The sequence below is a fragment of the Meleagris gallopavo genome, chromosome 3, assembly GCF_905368555.1.
Source record: "Meleagris gallopavo chromosome 3, MGAL_WU_HG_1.1, whole genome shotgun sequence".
Lineage (NCBI taxonomy): Eukaryota > Metazoa > Chordata > Aves > Galliformes > Phasianidae > Meleagris > Meleagris gallopavo.
The window spans coordinates 93,362,512-93,378,270 of NC_139406.1; the positions used below are offsets into that span (position 1 = coordinate 93,362,512).

Below are 15,759 nucleotides of genomic sequence, written 5' to 3' on the forward strand. Positions count from 1 at the left end.
AGGTTGTCTTTTGTAAAGGATCCCTCAGAGTCACTGCAACGTAGGGTTTGGGGTGGTCCTGTGTGGAACCAGGGGTTGGACTCCATGATCCTTGTGGGTCTCTTCCAACGTGGGATATTCCATGGTTCATCCCAACTATTCACTCCAAGATTATGTCCCCATCCCTGTCTTGGTGCCATACCAGATGGACCCAGAGGTCCCTTCAACCTCAAACACTCTGTGATGCTGTGAACTCCATTCCACCTACCATGGTGACTCCGACCCCACTGCTGTCACCTCCACACAGACACAATCCACTGAGCACAGAGGACAGAAGGAACCAGAAAAAAAGCCAAACCTGCCATCACACTGCCCACCTTTATTAGGTCCCACTCCATGGTGGCCACACCTTCAGCATTTCCCACCTCCAGCCAGGATCTCCCAAAAGGCTCAAGGACCCTTTAGGGATTTAGTGTGGGGTCGCCAAGTTTTGGTCTGGTGGCTTCAGTTTGGGATCACCATACTTCAGTCTGGTGTCACCAAGCTTCGGTTTGCTGGCCAACATGATTTGGTTTGGTGGCACCATTCTTCAGTTTGGTGTCACCATGCTTGAGTCTGGGGTCACCAACCTCCACTTTGGGATCACTGTGCTTTGGTTTGCTGTCATCAATGCTTCAGTCTAGGGTCACTAGGCTTCGGTTTGGTTGCTTCAGTTTGGGGGTCACCATGCTTCAGTTTGGTAGCACCATGTTTTAGTCTGGGACCAACAGCCTTCACTTTGGTGGTGCCAAGCTTCGGTTTGGTGGCACCAAGAGCTGTGGTCCCCACTACCACAGGATGAGATGGGATGTCTCTTAATCCTCTCCCATTTCGCTCGCCCGCTCAGTGGCTGCTTGCACTGCATTCATGACGGTGGCCCTCAATGCTCCCTTCTCCAGTTGGTACAACCCATGGATGGTGGTCCCACCAGGTGTGCAGACGTCCCCACGCAGCTTTGCTGGGTGCTCACCTGTCTCCAACAGCATCTTCGCTGCTCCCTGGGGATGTATGGGGTCAAGAGGTTCCCTCAAACCTCCTTTTTGCTCAGGGATCATAGCATCGTCTCATCACTGGATGGAGGATCACTATGTCCTCACACTGATCTATGGGATAAGGACCCCAAGGAAGGGGCAGCGATGTCCCCATGGTGCTCTATGGCACATGGTTACCGAAAGGGGACAACCCTCTCCCCATGTCTCCACATTGCTCTATAGGGGAGGGACACCAGAGTTGGGGTTGGACAAGGGGATCCCCGTGTCCCCATGCTGCTTTATGGGACAGGGACCCCAAGGAATGGAGTCAGGGATGTCCCTGTACTGATCTATAAGGAAGGGGCACCCAAGGCTGGGGATAGGGTTGTCCCCACATCCTCACCAGCAGCGTCTGGGCTGCAATCCTACTGGCCAGAGCCCCCGGCATCCCCATCTTCACAGCCCCCTCAGCCATGGCTTCAGCGAACAGGTACACCTGCAGGGGAAAAGCAGTGGGGAGAAAAGGGGATCCCAAAAAAAAGCTGAGCAACCCAGTATGGTGAATGGTACTTACATAGGCAACGCCACTGCCACTGAGTCCAGTGTGGATGTTGATGTAGGACTCGGGAACCTCCTCACACAGCCCACATGGGGACAGCAGGGACTGCAGCAGTGCTGCATCCCCATCCCCAACCCCACTGCCACGGGAGAACACAGCAGCTCCCACCTGCAGCACGCAGGGCAGGTTGGGCATCAGGCGCAGCACCTTCGTCCCCGTGGGGAGCAGCTGGGGGGAATAGAGTCAGTGAGGGGTATTGGGGGTCAGCTGGGATGGGGGATTGGGAAGCAGAGGAGGAGGAAGAAGAGCAGGAGAGAGAAGAGAAGAAGGAACAAGAGAGCACCCACCCGCTGCAGCTTCTGCAGGCTGACACCAGCTGCCAGCGAGATGAGGAGGTGCTGGGAGGTGACAGCAGGACGCAGCTCCTGCAGAACTGTGGGCAGCACGTGGGGCTTGGTGGCCAAGAACACCACCGTGCTCTCCTGAAGTACCTCCAGGTTGCAGTGTGTGGTGCGACAGCCCCACTCCTGCACAAGAGCAGGGGACAAGGTCACAATGCCATGTCAAAGCCCCGAATCACAACATCACGTCCCAGTCCCAGATTCCAACCCCATGTCCCTTGCATTTCAACCCCAATGTCCCAACTCAGTGTCTCAAATCCACATTCCAACCCCATGCGCCTGACTCTATGTCTCAACCCCAGGTCCCAACCCAATATCCCAATCCCATGTCCCAAACCAACACCACAATGCCTCCCAACCCAACATCACAACCCTTATTTCCTACCCCGTGTCCCAACCCCATGTCCCTACCCCATGTCCCAACCCCACTGTCTCAACTCTGTGTTCTAAACCCAATGTTCCAACCCCACATTCCAGCCTTGTGTCCCTATCTCTCATCCCGACCCCACATCCTGACGCTGTGTCCCAACCCCAACCCAATGTCTCAGCCCCACATCCCAATCCCATTTTCCAGCCCCATGTCCCAGCCCCAATCTTCCAATGCTGTATCCCAACCCAGTGTGCTAATCTCATGTCTCAACATCATTGTCCTGACCCCACTGTCCTCACCCCCATGACCCAATGCAACATCACAACCCTGCTGTCCCATCCTCATTGTCTTGATCACAATATCCCAACCCAGTGTTCCCTTCCAGGGGACACTTAGGGACCTTCCACCCTAATGTCCCTCAGAGCCCTGCAGAACTTTACAAAAGATGACCCCAAATGCCACTTCCCATTGGGGTTGTCACTCTGTCCCCATGCCACTCACCCGCCACTCTGCCAGATTGCGGTCCGAGGGAGCGCTGACAACGATGTTGCTGGCAGGGACCTTCCCTTGGGGACATAAGGGACATGGATGAGTGGATGGGGTGACCCACAGGAAGCCACAAAATCAACGGGATAATGTATTGTCCCTACCCCTGTTAACATGAGAGACATGGAGCAAAAGAGATTGGGAAATGCCATGGGGACAGCTGCGGGGGCATCGCTGTGACACAATACGGTGACAATGGAAGTGATCCTACATGTTGGGGGCATCTGTTGGGTTAGCACTATAGGGAGGGTTGTCACCATGTCCCCAAAATGCTCTATGGCACATCCAAGAAAGGAAAAACTTTTTCCCATGCCCTCACACTGTTCTACAGGGGAGAAACACCAGTGTTTAACAGGAGTGTCCTCATCTCCACATCCAAGTTAGGACAGACCTATCTCCACATCCCCACCCTGCTCTATTGGACAGGGACATCCCAAAGGGGACCGCCCTGTTCTCAAGTCCCAACATTGATCTATAAGAGAAGGACACCACAGGTGGTACTGGACACAACTGTCCCCATGTCCCCACGCTGTGCTATGGGACAAGGACAGGACATCCCAAAGAGGAAAGATGTGTCCCCATGTCCTTGCATTGATCTATGGGACAGAGACCTCTTAAAGTGGACAGACCTGTCCTCACAGTGATCTCTAAGGAAGGGACGGAGTTGGACGGAGTTGGAGGGAGGCATCCTCATATTGCTTTATGGAACAGGGTCATCCCAAAGGAGACAGCCTTGTCCTCATATCCCTGCACTGATTAATAGGAAAGAGTCACCAAAGTCGGAGTTAGACATAGCTGTCCCCACTTTGCTCTATTGGACAGTGATATCTCAAAGGGGACAGCCTTGTTCCCCATGTCCCCACACTGCTCTATGGGGGCAGGGACACCTAAGGTGGGGCACAGCGCCTTTCCACACCTCTCTATAAGGCAGGACACCAGACCGGGGGAAAATCTCGTGTCTCTGGCTCCAAGGTTCCAATCCAAGGCTCTGTCACCCCCCATACCTGCCCGCAGCAGCCCCCGGCCGAGGCCCCCCGCCATCCTTCCGGCGCCCACGAACCCCACGCGCAGCTCATCCGCTTCCATCGCCCCGCGCCACGCCCCCTCGCTCCTCCCCGCCCTCCCATTGGTCAGACGAGCCACACCCCCGCGCGGCGATTGGAAGGCGTAAGGTTAAGGAGGCGTGGCCAAGGTGGCTACGCAACTTCCGGGTGGTTCCACGTGGTTTGGGGACAGCGTCCGGGGAGGGAGGGCTGCGGGAAGCACGTGGGGTGGGGGTGGGACATAGGGGCCCCCTCCCATTTTGGGGACGTGCTGGAGGGAGTTCTTAACCCTATTCAGAGGGTATCTATAAAGCTTTCATGCTCTGGAATTTATTTCCTTAATTTTTGGGGGGGGGAGGGTGTAGGTGTGAGTGTGAGTGTGAGGTACTCTTGAATTTGTATTGGGGGCTTCTCAACCTTTTTGGGTGTCCTCCACTCTTTTTTTCTTCCTATAGTGTACCCCTCCATGTCCATGCAGCCCTATAGCCTGGAATCCTATGGGGATGAGGGGGTTGGGCTGGCAGCAGAGTGTGTCTGTCCTCTTACTGGAGAGGTCTGCTAAATGTCCCCTTGAATTTGGCACTGTGGCATCTCACCTCCAACCCAGAGAGGTGTGAGGTGGGTTGGGAATGGTGGAAGTGAGGAGACTTGGGGAGGTGATTACAGGGTGGCTATAGGATGGTGGTCAGAAACCCTAAGGTGTCCCTATCCAACCCCAGCATGTCCCCATGCCATGTTGGGGTATCTGTGCTACCCCAGGGTGTCCCCATTTTATACATAGGTAGAACACCAGCACCCACGCCGTATTTTGCGTTGCCTTCATACCTGGAGCAGTCCCAGTGATGGTAGGGGAGTCTTGCTTAGTAGGATGGATGTCACCAGTTCCTGATGCCCTTGGGAGGACAGAGCTGAGCTTGGGGACAAGGCAACTGGGCAAAGTGGCCATCAGGAGTCTGCATGGGGTAAGCTTGAGCCAGGGGTAGGTGTAGGGTGGGTCCTGCTCCTTGGAGTCAGCTGGGTCCCCATTTAGGGCCAAGTCATAGAATTGTAGAAGGTCATCTTCTAGGAATGGGTGTTGTCTCTGCGATGGTCCATTGGGAGAGGTCCTACTCCTGGAGCATGTGCCCAGGAAGGACTTCTGGGTGGAGGGGTACATCTCTGTGCTCTGCCAAACCCCTTTTTCACCCAACCAGGTGACGCTGGAACCAGGTGTAGGAGCTGGGCAATGCTGGGAACCCAAACCCTACAACCCAAACCAGTTCTTGGACAGTGATGGACAGCATGGGACATCCCTTCTCCAGGGAAATATTGGGGTTGGTGTCACCCAATGAGCACCAGCAGTGACCTGACAGTTTGGGAACAACCACTCTAATAGTTGGGGGCATCTTGAGGTCATAATGGATATCTCCTCCATAGGTCCCCATTGCACTCTAATGGCCGATGACAACTTCAGACTGCAGTGATGATGGGTGTCTATTCCATAGGTCCTTGCTGTCCCCAAGGCAGGGGCTCACCAGGACCAGGCAGTGGTTTTGGTCCCTCTAAGAGATGCTTTGCTGGAGGCTATGGGACAGCCTCCACGCAGCTGCGTTTCCCCATGCACCGAAAGCAACACCAAACACTCATCTGTGATTCCTGTGCTGCAGAACAGCCTCAATCAGCTTCTTTATTACAACCTAATTATGTGTAATTAGTAGTGTAGTCCATTATAAGAGCTGCCAGCCCATGCCCCAGGGATGATTGTGATCAATTCAACCGTAGTGTCTGCTGCTCCTGCCCCATTTGGGATCTCTCTGGAGACAGCAGCACCTTTGGGACCCCCAATCTGCCTCCCAAAGCCTCGGTGGGGTCTGCACCTACAGCAGGTAGGAAAGGAGTGTTACCTGAGCAGAGTCTCTTCTACATAAGATGCTATTTGATGATTTTTCACTGTATTTTCCCCCTCTCCTTGCACAACCTCAAGCGTACCCAGGATCCTGGCACCCATTTGCTTTGGAAATATCGCTGTCAGCCCCCACACCCCATCCTCTGCCCCAGCAAAGGACAACCCTGAGTTAAAGAGGATGCCTGTGCACCGCTCCATCACTTCCTAGCACTGGCGTAGTTGGTGCTGAACCAGGTGCAGGTCTCCTTCACAGCTGGGAACAGAGAGATGCCATTAGAAAGGTTTGAGATGGGGAGAACAGGGGGACAGCCGTGCATTGGTGTGCCCCCTTCTCACCTTGTCTGAAGGGCGTGAACTGGAAGTTGGGGAGGTAGTGCCTGAGCTTGGCGTTGCTGGCTGTCTTCTTGAACTGCCCATCGGCCTTGGTTGTGTCGAACTGGGGTGGGAGGGATTAAGGGAAATGGGAAAGCAGGGAGGCTGAGGTGATGAGGCTGTATTCTACCCCAGAGCCTGGCAATAGGATGAGAAGTAACGACCTCAAGATTCGGGTTGAATACTAGGAAAGCTTGGTCAAACATGGGTTGACATTTGGACTCGATGATCTCAGAGGTCTTTTTCAACCTTGATGATTCTATGAATGAGCACAGTGGAGATGGGTTAATGATTGGACTTGATGATCTTGGAGGTCTTTTCCAATCTGCCCTACACTAAAGGATACGACGAGCTCTCCCCTGAAGTCCATGGCCTCCACGATTGCCTCTGCAGCCTCTCTGATGGAGACTTCATCTTCTTCTCCCACTGTGGAGATGGTGATGAGCTGAGGCCATTGTTTCCCCCTTTCCCTCTTCCTCTTGGAATTTTGTCCTTACCTGACAAAATGATGGGCTCCACCTCCTCGTATTCCCGTAGAACCCAAACGAAGAGCCGGGCCAGATCCTACAGAGGAGCAGATGGCTCTTGGAGGACCCCAGGCCCTGAGGATCAGTGCTGCCCAGGACAACCCAGGAGGGCTCAGCCTGTGCTGAGGTCCCCCAGCCCCTCATGTCACCCCTCCAAGTGCTCCCCAAGGCCACACATACCAAAGAGTAGATAAACTGTCTTCGGGGCTTGCCTGTGCCCCATACAGTCAGAGCAGAACCATTCTCTATGGGGGAAATGGAGAGAGCATTCATGAGCAACCCTACCAGAAAGAAAAATACCCAAACCATAATATGCCCTATCTATCACACTCACGTTTGGCCAGGTACACCTTATGGATGAGCCCTGGTAGCACGTGGCCATCCTCAATGTTGAAGTTGTCGTGTGGCCCAAAGACGTTGGTGGGGATGACGGCGGTGAAACGGCAGCCATGCTGCTCAAAGTAACCCCTGGGTGACAGCATGGGCTGGGTGAGTCCCTTTCCACTCAAACTATGATTCTCTGAGTTGTGGGGTCACCCCCTGTCCAGCACAAAACAACCCACAGAGAGTCCCTAACTTGGTTTGGCATCTCTTGGTTGCCCAGGCTGGATATTTCCCCATCCCCATTTAGGTGCTGTCAGCCCTGGAGTTTCCCTTTGCCCCAATAGTTCTGGGATGCTCACAGCCCTTTTACATCAGGATGGTTCTCGCATGGCCCTCACACCTGTTCTGGACATCGATCATCCTCTTGGCATAGGAGTAGCCAAAATTGGAGCTGTGTGGTGGCCCATTGTGGATCTGGGGACAAGAGACAGACACATTGTGAATCCAGCACAGACCACATAGCGTAAGTCAATGCAAGATTTTGGACATGAGGAGGTGGTGTGGTTTGAATATCTTGAGGAAGTTCAAGGTTATACTTGCCCACGGATAGTTTGGATAAAGGATGGAATCAGATTGGCCACACTAGGACCTAGCTTTGTCCCTGCAAATGGGAGATGCTCACCATGGTCTCATCAATGGGATATGTTGTCTTGTCTGGGAAGATGCACGTGGAGAGACAGGAGACCACCTTCTGCACCCCACACTCATATGCAGAATGCAGGACATTGTCATTGATGTGGATGTTCCTCCTCTGGGGACACAGAGACATCTGTCAGTGTCACTCACAAAAGGGTGGTGGAACCACCAAATCCTGCCCCACATGGTGATGATTCATTAATGACTGCAGAAACCAGAGTAAGCTCAGAGAGGGCAAGGTTCTGCAGGACCCACTTCCCCAGGTGCTCACCCAAAAATCCAGGTTGCAACGGATGTTTTTGAAGAGGCCTCCAACCATAGCAGCCAGGTGGATGACATGGGTGGGTTTATGTTTCTCGAAGAGAGCTCTGGTCTCCACAGCACTCCTAAAGGGAGGAAGTCATGGAGTTTACTGCATCAGTGTCCAAACTTTTGGTTTGCTTGGGTTGTACTGAGTGAAGAGGAATTGTCTTGGGGGCCACATATAAAATATGCCATTCTGTGTCTCTATGGTCTTTAAGGCTCCTTCTAACCCAATCAGCCTATGGTTCTATGATCTTTAAGGACCCTCCCAACCCTGCCATCCTATGATACTATGATTTTTAAAAACCCTTCCAACCCAAGCCGTAGAATCATTCAAATTGGAAAAGACCTCCAAGGTTATCAAGTCCAACTATCTTCCCACCCCACCAAACTATGTCCCCAAGTGCCACATCTACCCTTTCCCTGAAGACCTCCAGAGACACAGAACCATCCTATGGTTCTAAGATATTTAATATCCCATCTAGCACAACCATTCTATGATTTAATGATCTTTAACAATCCTTCCAACCCAAGCCATTCTAGGATTCTGTGGTCTTTAGAGTCCATTCCATCCCAACCCATTCTATTAGTGTGTCATGGGGCAAAAAAAATGGATTGCTGGGGTTGGACTCACGTCAAGTCGGCGTCTCTGGAGGACACGAAGACCCATTCCTCATCCGTCTGTCCCTCACCATTGGCCACCACCTCCTGGATGGCTCTGCCCACCAAACCAGTGCCCCCCGTCACCAGGATGCGTTTAGGCTTTGCTCCCACAGCTTCCGTCATGGCCAAAGCCCTGTGCTGATGGGAGAGGGGGGAATAAGGCAATACCACCTTGGGGGGCACCCATAGGGACCCCCAACCTTGGGAGGAGAACCAAACTAATTTGAGATTATATTTTCAGGGTTGAAGCTGTGTCTGCAAAAGCAAAGAAAAGGAAAAAGGAAAGAGGTGTGTCTGCCAGCGATGCTCCCGGGGCAGTAAAACTCTCCTCATCTGCAATTGCTAATTAATGAAACCTGTCTGGTGCTGCCACGTGGCTACGGCAAGGCACAGCCTCCCGGAAATGGCTGCGGAGCACACATCCATCCCCCTGCACCCCAAAACAGGGAGCTGTACCCTCCCCGTACAGCCCTCTAAACCCCAATACCATGTCAGCACCTCCACATCCCCTTGTGAATGCCAATCCCAGAGCTGCAACCCCTCCATGCACCCCAAATCCCGTGTCAGCACCCTCACATCTCCCTGTGCACCCCAATCCCACAGCTGCACACCCCAAATCTCACGTCAGCCCCCCACAGCTCCAATCCCATGGCTGTTCTCCTGTACCCCAATCCTAGAGCTGAACACCCCAAATCCCGTGTCAACACCCCACATCCCCCTGCAACCCCAATCCCAGAGCTGCACACCTCAAATCCCATCTCGGTACCCCCACATCCTTCTGTATCCCCAATCCTATTGCTGCCCCTCCCCCCCCACGCCTTTCCCCGTCTCCAAATGCTTGCAGAGACCCCAGCAGCTCCCCTATTCCAAGGTTCCCACCTTGGGGCACCCCTGGAAGCTCGCCCCACAATGGGGTTTTTCCCCTCCCTCCTCTCCCATCTCCATCTTGGGGTGCCCTCACCCCTCCGTCACCCCCGTGGGTGACATCAAAGGATACAATCTACCTCCATGTAGGATGGGGAGGGGGTGCTCTTTGCTCCCAATCAAATCACACTTTAAGAGGGGTTACCCCCATTTGTATCCCCTCTTTCCTCCCCACGAGGTGCGGGGGGGGTCCCACCTCACCCCTATATCTCCACCCCATCTCGGGTTCCCCCCCGAATATGCGGTCTCCCTCTGTCCGCACCTTTCGGTTCGGGCTCGGGCTCCGCTGCAGCCGCGCTTCCTGCGGGTTCCCCCCCTCTTCCCCCTCCTCCTTCACTGCATCGTCACCGCCGCCGCTCTGATCCTCGGGAAATGCAGTCCTGCACCAAACGTCCGTGTGTGCTTTTGCAGCCGGCTGTGCAAACACGCGTGCATGCATGCACACACATGCACAAGTGCATGGCAGCTGGCTGCAGACACCCTCGCGTATGCACGGCCACACGTGCACCCCGAGTTCCCATCTTGCTGCAGGGGAAGGGGAGCTCAGGCTCGGTCCCTCACCCTCCTCCAGTTTTGCAAAAGGGAATTCAGTGAGCGAAGACTTAACCACCTTTAATGCACTTACAGAGGAGATTACAAGCGAGCAGAGCTTTCTGTTGGTTGGGGAGGAGCTTTCAGAGCCCCTCCAGCTGGCTCGTCCTGTGGGATTTCTGCTGAGTAAAGGCACCGCTCTCAATTAATTAAAGTGCTGAAGAATGGGACTAAGGGAGACCCAGCAAGGGATGGGAGATGCAGTCTCATTGTGGAGGAGTAATAGGATCTCATGGCTTTTCAGTTCTTTTCTCCCTCTAACTTTCTAGTGGCTGAGACCTGCAAGAGGAACATGTCATTTTCTGGTTGGAAATACTGAGGAAAACCAGTTTAACTCCTTCCTGAGAGCTGTTTTTTTCCCAGCACATCAAAGGATGCAACCTTGTGCTGGTTGTCACATGACCACCATGTCACAACTGTCCCCTTTCCCAGCTGGATGGGTCCCAGCATGTCACAGAGTCATAGAATCACAGGTTGGAAAAGATCTCCAAGGTCACCAAGCCCAAGCCCAACCCATCCCCACCAAACCATATCCCAAAGTGTCACATCTACATGTGTCCCCACAACCAGGGCTGCATGCACACTCCACGGGATGAACCTGTGGGTTGGACCCTCCATGCTTTCCATGGATGGCCATTTTTGGGGAAAGACCTCCAAGAACACCGAGTCCAACCCCAACCCATCCACACCACACTCACTACCCATGTCCCCAAGTGCTACACCTCTATGTTTTGTGAACACTTCCAGGGATGGTGACTCCATCACCTTTCTGTGCAGCCCGTTCTAATGCCTGATCACTCTTTCAACGATGAAATTTGCCCTAATATCCAACTTGAACCTCCCCTTGTGCTATCTTCCCAGGACACCGGATGCACTAATTCCACATGTGGAGTCTACAGTGAGATGCTGAGGGTTGAAGCTGCCTCTCCATGCAAGAAAATCCTTCGTTTGCCCTGCAGACATCATTCCATCTTTCATCCTCCACCAGACGCCAAGAAAACAACTCATTTTGGCGTTTCCTGCATGTCCCCTCCACCTGCCCCAGCCCAAGCCATGGGGATGAATTGCAGCCGCAGTCAAATTAGCCAAGTCAGGGAAATGCAGAAAGGCTAAGGAGGACTTTCCAGGTGCCAGTGGGAGGAGAACAGCTTTCTGCTGGGAACTTTGGATAACTCATGTTTCTGCTGAGGAATTGCCACACTCAGCTGAAGCCAGAGCCCAAAACACACCGCCGTCCTGAATAACTGTGGTGCTGGGTTTAAAGATGCTAATTATGGAGCCAATTACCCAGGTAATGTTGGGGCATGAAGGAAAATCACAGGGAGAGTTGTAAACGTGCAGTGACCGCACAGGATGGGGCAGACTTGTGGCTCTGAAAATTTGGCTTTTTACATAATCAAGCAAGATCTGTCAGGCTAAGAATGAAAGCATGGCGATGATCCTTATGCTGAGATATCTCCTGCGTTGCATAAAGCAGAAGACCTTGCATCAGGCAAAGTAGAGCTTGGGTGACTTTGTCATAGCTAGAGAACCTCTGTGTCGTCTCTGTAAGGAAGCTTCCTTGTGGGTAACCTATTTCTCTCCAGCTGTCTGGTCATCTCCAACCCTGCTCTTTCTTCCTGGGAAAAGGTGTACAAGCAGTCCAAATGCATCCTGCCCCAGAATGGAATGGAAACCAGCTTGCAGTGTTGATTCAAGGAACCAGCGTGAAAGTGCACAAAATGATGAATAAAGGACAACAGCCATGGTTTTTCCTAGAAATGGGAGGATTCTCTGCATGGGAAATAGGAATCACCTATGGAAAATTTCTGGACTTGGGTTGAGAAAGGAATAAACCCAATCATGGGATTGGGAGATTTTGTTGTGCAGTGTCATCGCCATCATCACTTCGTGTTTGGTCCTTTAGTGCTCTTGATGGAGAGAGGCAAGGAAAATACCATCCGTGCCCACCATGGTCACACGTAGTCACAATGACTGCTTTGTGACAGTTACGGAATTTTGGGGTGGCTGAGAGTCACAATGAGATCAGACACTGGGTGTGGGGCCAACCACACCCCAACCTGTAGCTTGGGAAGGTGAAGGTGGACCTCCTCCAGCAGGTCCCTCCTGTTGTGTGCCTGGTGTGGGATCTCCTAAGGATGAGGCATGAAGAAGGCAGACAGGTTGGACAAGAGGACAGTCAAGGTGACATGGTCTCTGGATTCCATGGGGTTGCTGGTAGAGAATGGATACAAGAGAAGCCTGTGCTGATCCATCCATGCTTCCAGGAGCAATGGTGGTCTGGGTGGTGAAAAACAGTGTGGCTTTGAGCTCTTCCCGAGTGCTCTGTGAACCTGTCTGAGCTGAGTGTACCCAAAACAAGAGGCTCTGCAGCAAGTTGAGGCTCAGACATCCTCTGACATCCCGGAGGGCCCAGCTGCTCAGGCACGTCGCAGTGCTGCAGGGAGGTGAGGTCTGCAGTGTTCCAGTCCAGGGGCTGATGCTGAGTTGGCTGAACTCCAAAGGTGAGCAACTCTCTCTCACAAAAGCAGGTACTACGTGATTTTTTTTTTTCTTACATTGATTAGAGTTTACCATAAAACAAACTGAAATAAACCCCTCCAGGATAATGGAGCACATCTTCAGCGCTGATGAGCTGTTTGAACTAAATCACTGGATGAAAAGGTTGAACAGATCTGAGCTCATCCCAACTCCCCTTGATTGGCTCCAAGGCAGATGATGCTTGGTTTTGATCCTAGGAAAGGGCTTTGTTCCCAGGTAAAAGTTTCATCTTTGAAACCAGGCCGACTGCAGCTGTGCAACTGAGATCCGGACTCCAGCTGCTCTGGAGAGGTTCTATTAATTTGCTTTTGATGAATATTTCAGTTCTGCCAATTCCCCTGGAGACTGCAAGTCTCACTCCTCAGCTCACCTGTTTTGCAGGAGCCAACCTGCGCAGCAGGAATTATAGAAAGCAAAATAAATAAATAAATACATAAAATTAAAATAGAGAAGAAAAACTGAGCGGCATCGATGATGGCCAAGTTGGGAGGTGTGCTTGCTACTCAGATATCTGTATTTGCAGTCCCAGCTTGGAAGGGTGGCACAGGGAAAATGCCCTCATCTCTGCAGCTGCAATAGCAGGGAGGTGAACATCCCCCTGCGCTTGGCACTGGTGAGGCTGCACTTTTAGTACTATCTTTAATTTTGGGTCCCCTTGCTACAAGCAAGACATTGAGGCCTTGGGTTGTGTCCAGAGAAGTGCAATGAAACTGTGAAGGGTCTGCAGCAAAACTCTATCAGGGAGTGATAGAGAGAACTGGAACTGTTCGTTCTGAAGAAAAGGAGGCTCAGGGGAAACCTCATCACTCTCTACAACTACCTGAAAGAAGGCTGAGGCAAGGTGGAGGATCAGCCTCTCCTCCAAGGTAAGAACAATAGGATGAGAGGTAATAGCCTTAAATTGTGCCAGAGGAGGTTCAGGTTGGATATGAGGAAGAATTCCTTCTCTGAAAGAGTGGTTAGGCATTGTAACAGGCTGCTGAGGGAGGTGGTGGAATTACCATCCCCGGATGTGCTCAAGAACTGTGGAGATGTGGCTTTGAGGGATGTGGTCAGTGGGCATAGTGTAGGGGGGATGGGTTGGGGTTGGACTTGGCAATCTTTAATCATTCTTTGACTTGGGGTCCTTAGAATGGGTGACCTAGGAACCATTACATCCTGGTGGTTAGTACTGGGTGATATGCTGAAATTTCAGCCAGTGAGCACCTGAGTTCTAGTTGCTAACATCCCAGTGCTGGGAGGTTCTGGGGTCTTTTTGACCCACCCTGATGGCTTCTAGAACAGTATCTTAGTAGTGGGTGAAATGGGAAATGATTGTGCAGAGAAAAGAAGAGAAGGCATCTGAGGATGGCATGCATTAGAAACTTACTGAGGAGCACAAATGAGAAGGAATGAGTGCCAAGAGAAAGGGGCAGGGACTTAAGAGCATGTGGTGTGACCATCAGCCTACTTCCACAGAAAGAGAGCGATGCAGAAAAAAATGTAGAAGATCTGGTCTCCAGCCCTGCCTGCATTTTGCTGTCATGAATGAAGAACCATTGTTAAGGAGCTGCAGATTTCATATGCCGTAAGAGACATGCAGATGTGAGCTCAGGGGCAGGGGATGCAAGGGTATAGGGTGCAGGCTCACCTGGAGGTTTGCAGAGGAGAAGGTATCAGGAGAAGGGTGTGAGGGAGCGAGGCACAGAGTTGTCTTTTATGCTGCTGTGTGAGTGCCTGAGGGCTTGGAGAGAGCCTCTTCGCACAGCAGCATTGTGCAGTGAGCTGCTGTTGCATGCCAGAGCCTGGTCAGTCATGAGGTGGGGTGTGTTTGCCTTCTCACTACACTCCCCTTTCATTTCCTTGTGTTGTGGATTTTATCCTGTGACCCTGTCAGCAGTTTTTTAGTGAGAGTGAGTGTTTTGGTGGATTTATACAGAAAGCATGTCTCATGGGAGTGGTTGGCATCTAAAGCATTGGAGAGGTGTAGAACAAGGAATGAGGTCAAGCACAGCACTTATTTTGCATATTTTATGACAGCAGTGGGTGGTGGGGACCCCATTTCCTGGCAACCTAGCAAGGGTGCTCCTGGCTTCGTTGGTGCGTTTGGCATGAGACTGCATCCCTTGCACCATATATTCTTGCTGCCAGCCTATATCCCAATTTCGTTTCCATGTGCTTTGCCATTGGATGTCCTGCACTGACATCTTGGTTCCCCCTTTGTGCTTTCAAGGCTTTATTTGGGAATGGGGTTACTGCATCTTTAGTGTAGTTTCAGCTTGAGTCCATCCATGGGGATAGGAGCAGATTGAGGCTGAGGAGCGCTGTCTATGTGAGCAGGACGCAGACCTCTCAGGCCTGGTTGAGAGGTAGCAAGCCCTGAGCTGAAGGGGAGTGTGTTGGTGTGGAAGGCTGAAGCAGAGCTTGTGGGATCCTTGTTGAGTTGAGTGTCAGTGGCTGAAGTTATTATTTCTGTGTGTAGGCTTTGATAGTTACAAGAAGGATTTGGAGATTCCATAGAGAAATTAGAATCATGGGCTACATGACGGGCATGCAGTCATGAGCCTCTCCAGGCCATGAGGTCAAGGGCACAGCTGAGGAGTGCAAGGCATGCCCTCGTTCAGCTGAGGTGAGTGCTTTGTGCCTTGCTGCTGAGGTGAGCAGTACTTCAATTTCTGAGGAAGATGGAGCCAAGTACAGAGAGGGGCGGTGCAACTGGATGTGGCGAAGTGTGTGCGGCCTGCTGGGTGTCACCCAGGAATGCAGAGGGAGCTGTGCAGAGTGGGTCCAGAGAAGGGCCACAAAGGAGATCAAAGGGCTGGAATGCATCTGCTGTGAAGAAATGCTGATGGAGTGGGACTTGTTCAGCCTGGAGAAGAGTTGGCTCCATGGAGACCTCACTGTAGCCATTCAGGAATTGAAGGGAGCATACAAGGAGGAGGAGAAGAACTTTTTACACAGTCTGCTTGCAGTAGGACATTTTAACAGAAAGAGGAGACATTTGGTGTAGATGTGTGGAAGAAATTCTTCACTCAGATGGTTGTGA

At 52.1% G+C, this 15,759-nt stretch overlaps 2 protein-coding genes across 6 annotated transcripts; both read right to left on the bottom strand.

Moving 5' to 3' along the window:
* Positions 1–338: 338 nt before the first annotated feature.
* On the bottom strand, positions 339–3,976 carry PYCR3 (pyrroline-5-carboxylate reductase 3). The gene is made up of 6 exons (XM_010709335.3): positions 3,870–3,976; positions 2,821–2,885; positions 1,896–2,075; positions 1,564–1,776; positions 1,393–1,485; positions 339–1,016 (listed from the first exon to the last, which is right to left on the bottom strand). The coding sequence occupies exons 1-6, from the start codon at positions 3,949–3,951 to the stop codon at positions 834–836; spliced, it is 816 nt and encodes a 271-aa protein (XP_010707637.2). The 5' UTR covers positions 3,952–3,976; the 3' UTR covers positions 339–833.
* Positions 3,977–5,535: 1,559 nt separating this feature from the next.
* GFUS (GDP-L-fucose synthase) lies at positions 5,536–9,997 on the bottom strand. 5 transcript variants are annotated; one of them, XM_085221786.1, is made up of 11 exons: positions 9,865–9,997; positions 8,650–8,933; positions 7,984–8,098; positions 7,699–7,827; positions 7,417–7,490; positions 7,027–7,160; positions 6,873–6,937; positions 6,663–6,729; positions 6,512–6,591; positions 6,130–6,229; positions 5,536–6,046 (listed from the first exon to the last, which is right to left on the bottom strand). In XM_085221786.1, the coding sequence occupies exons 2-11, from the start codon at positions 8,799–8,801 to the stop codon at positions 5,991–5,993; spliced, it is 972 nt and encodes a 323-aa protein (XP_085077912.1). In that variant the 5' UTR covers positions 8,802–8,933; positions 9,865–9,997; the 3' UTR covers positions 5,536–5,990. The 5 variants fall into 5 exon arrangements, with proteins under 5 accessions (XP_085077912.1, XP_085077911.1, XP_085077914.1 ...); XM_085221785.1 differs by having other exon boundaries at positions 8,650–8,816; positions 9,865–9,971; XM_085221788.1 differs by having other exon boundaries at positions 8,650–8,811; positions 9,865–9,931.
* Between the last annotated feature and the right edge of the window lie 5,762 nt (positions 9,998–15,759).